The sequence below is a fragment of the Pundamilia nyererei genome, unplaced genomic scaffold (genome assembly GCF_000239375.1).
Source record: "Pundamilia nyererei isolate P.nyererei 1_Seehausen unplaced genomic scaffold, PunNye1.0 scaffold00064, whole genome shotgun sequence".
NCBI lineage: Eukaryota > Metazoa > Chordata > Actinopteri > Cichliformes > Cichlidae > Pundamilia > Pundamilia nyererei.
Window position 1 is genome coordinate 2533790 of NW_005187465.1, and position 878 is coordinate 2534667.

Genomic DNA, 878 nt, shown 5'->3' on the forward strand with positions numbered 1-878 from the left:
GTGGCATAGCTGATTTTATACAGGAGGAGGAACCACTTGTACACCAACCTACACAAACAAAAAAGTTGAATCAGAATATATCAGGAAATTTTCCTGACAATTCTGTTCCCACACAGAGAGAGGAATGGGTATATTTACAGGAACGTATGAGTGTAAACAATGGCTTTACCTCGGTGTGGTGCAGGCCAGTGGCTTACGGGTAGCACGGAAGGAAATGTACGCTGTGATTACAGAGAAGATAAACCACGTGGTCAGGAACCTCCACCAGTGAAGTTTGGTGGTAAAGTAGAGAGGAACTACCCACATCTGGAACAAAGTCACCAACTACAAGACAGCAAAGTGTGTGCGTTAGAACATTCATGCAGTCCTGACTACCATCAGACTGTGCAAACATAAAAACATATAACTTCAAATTTTTGATGATGTAGAAGAAAATAAGAAATTACAGGATCTCTCTTTGAGAAAACAGGTTTAACTGGAATTCTGTATGACAACTAAGAAACCATAAAAACCACAGCATTTACTGTACACGTTCACTTCCCATTCTCTCTCTCACACACACACACAGACCTAAAACTGTTTTAATTCAAACTGAACAATTGCCAAATTATCAGTGTTTCTTTTGTGCCTTACATTGTATGACTTTGGATGCCTCTGTTTCCACTGCACGAGGACTAGCTGGGCGACAACCAGGGTAACAATGAGGATCAGCACCATCTCTGCGTGCATGGCCTCATGGCCTTTGTGTTTGGCATGCATTCTTGCATGCTCCATCCTGTGGAAAAACACAAACTTAATTCAGCAACTGGCAAGCCTGATTAGACTGCGATGCCTTAAACAAAACTTGAATTAATGCGTAAAAGCTGTTCCAAGATCAA

The 878-nt window shown here is 41.5% G+C and overlaps 1 protein-coding gene across 1 annotated transcript in view; it reads right to left on the bottom strand.

Annotated features, from left to right (window-relative positions):
• LOC102206483 (RING finger protein 121) overlaps positions 1 to 774 on the bottom strand; it is a 5275-nt gene extending 4501 nt beyond the window's left edge. The window contains exons 1-3 of the mRNA XM_005735557.1: positions 634 to 774; positions 170 to 324; positions 1 to 48 (exon numbers count right to left, since the gene is read on the bottom strand). The exon at positions 1 to 48 is cut by the window's left edge and continues 5 nt beyond it. Coding sequence (XP_005735614.1) covers positions 1 to 48; positions 170 to 324; positions 634 to 774 — 344 coding nt within the window. The remainder of the gene's footprint in view (positions 49 to 169; positions 325 to 633) is intronic.
• Between the last annotated feature and the right edge of the window lie 104 nt (positions 775 to 878).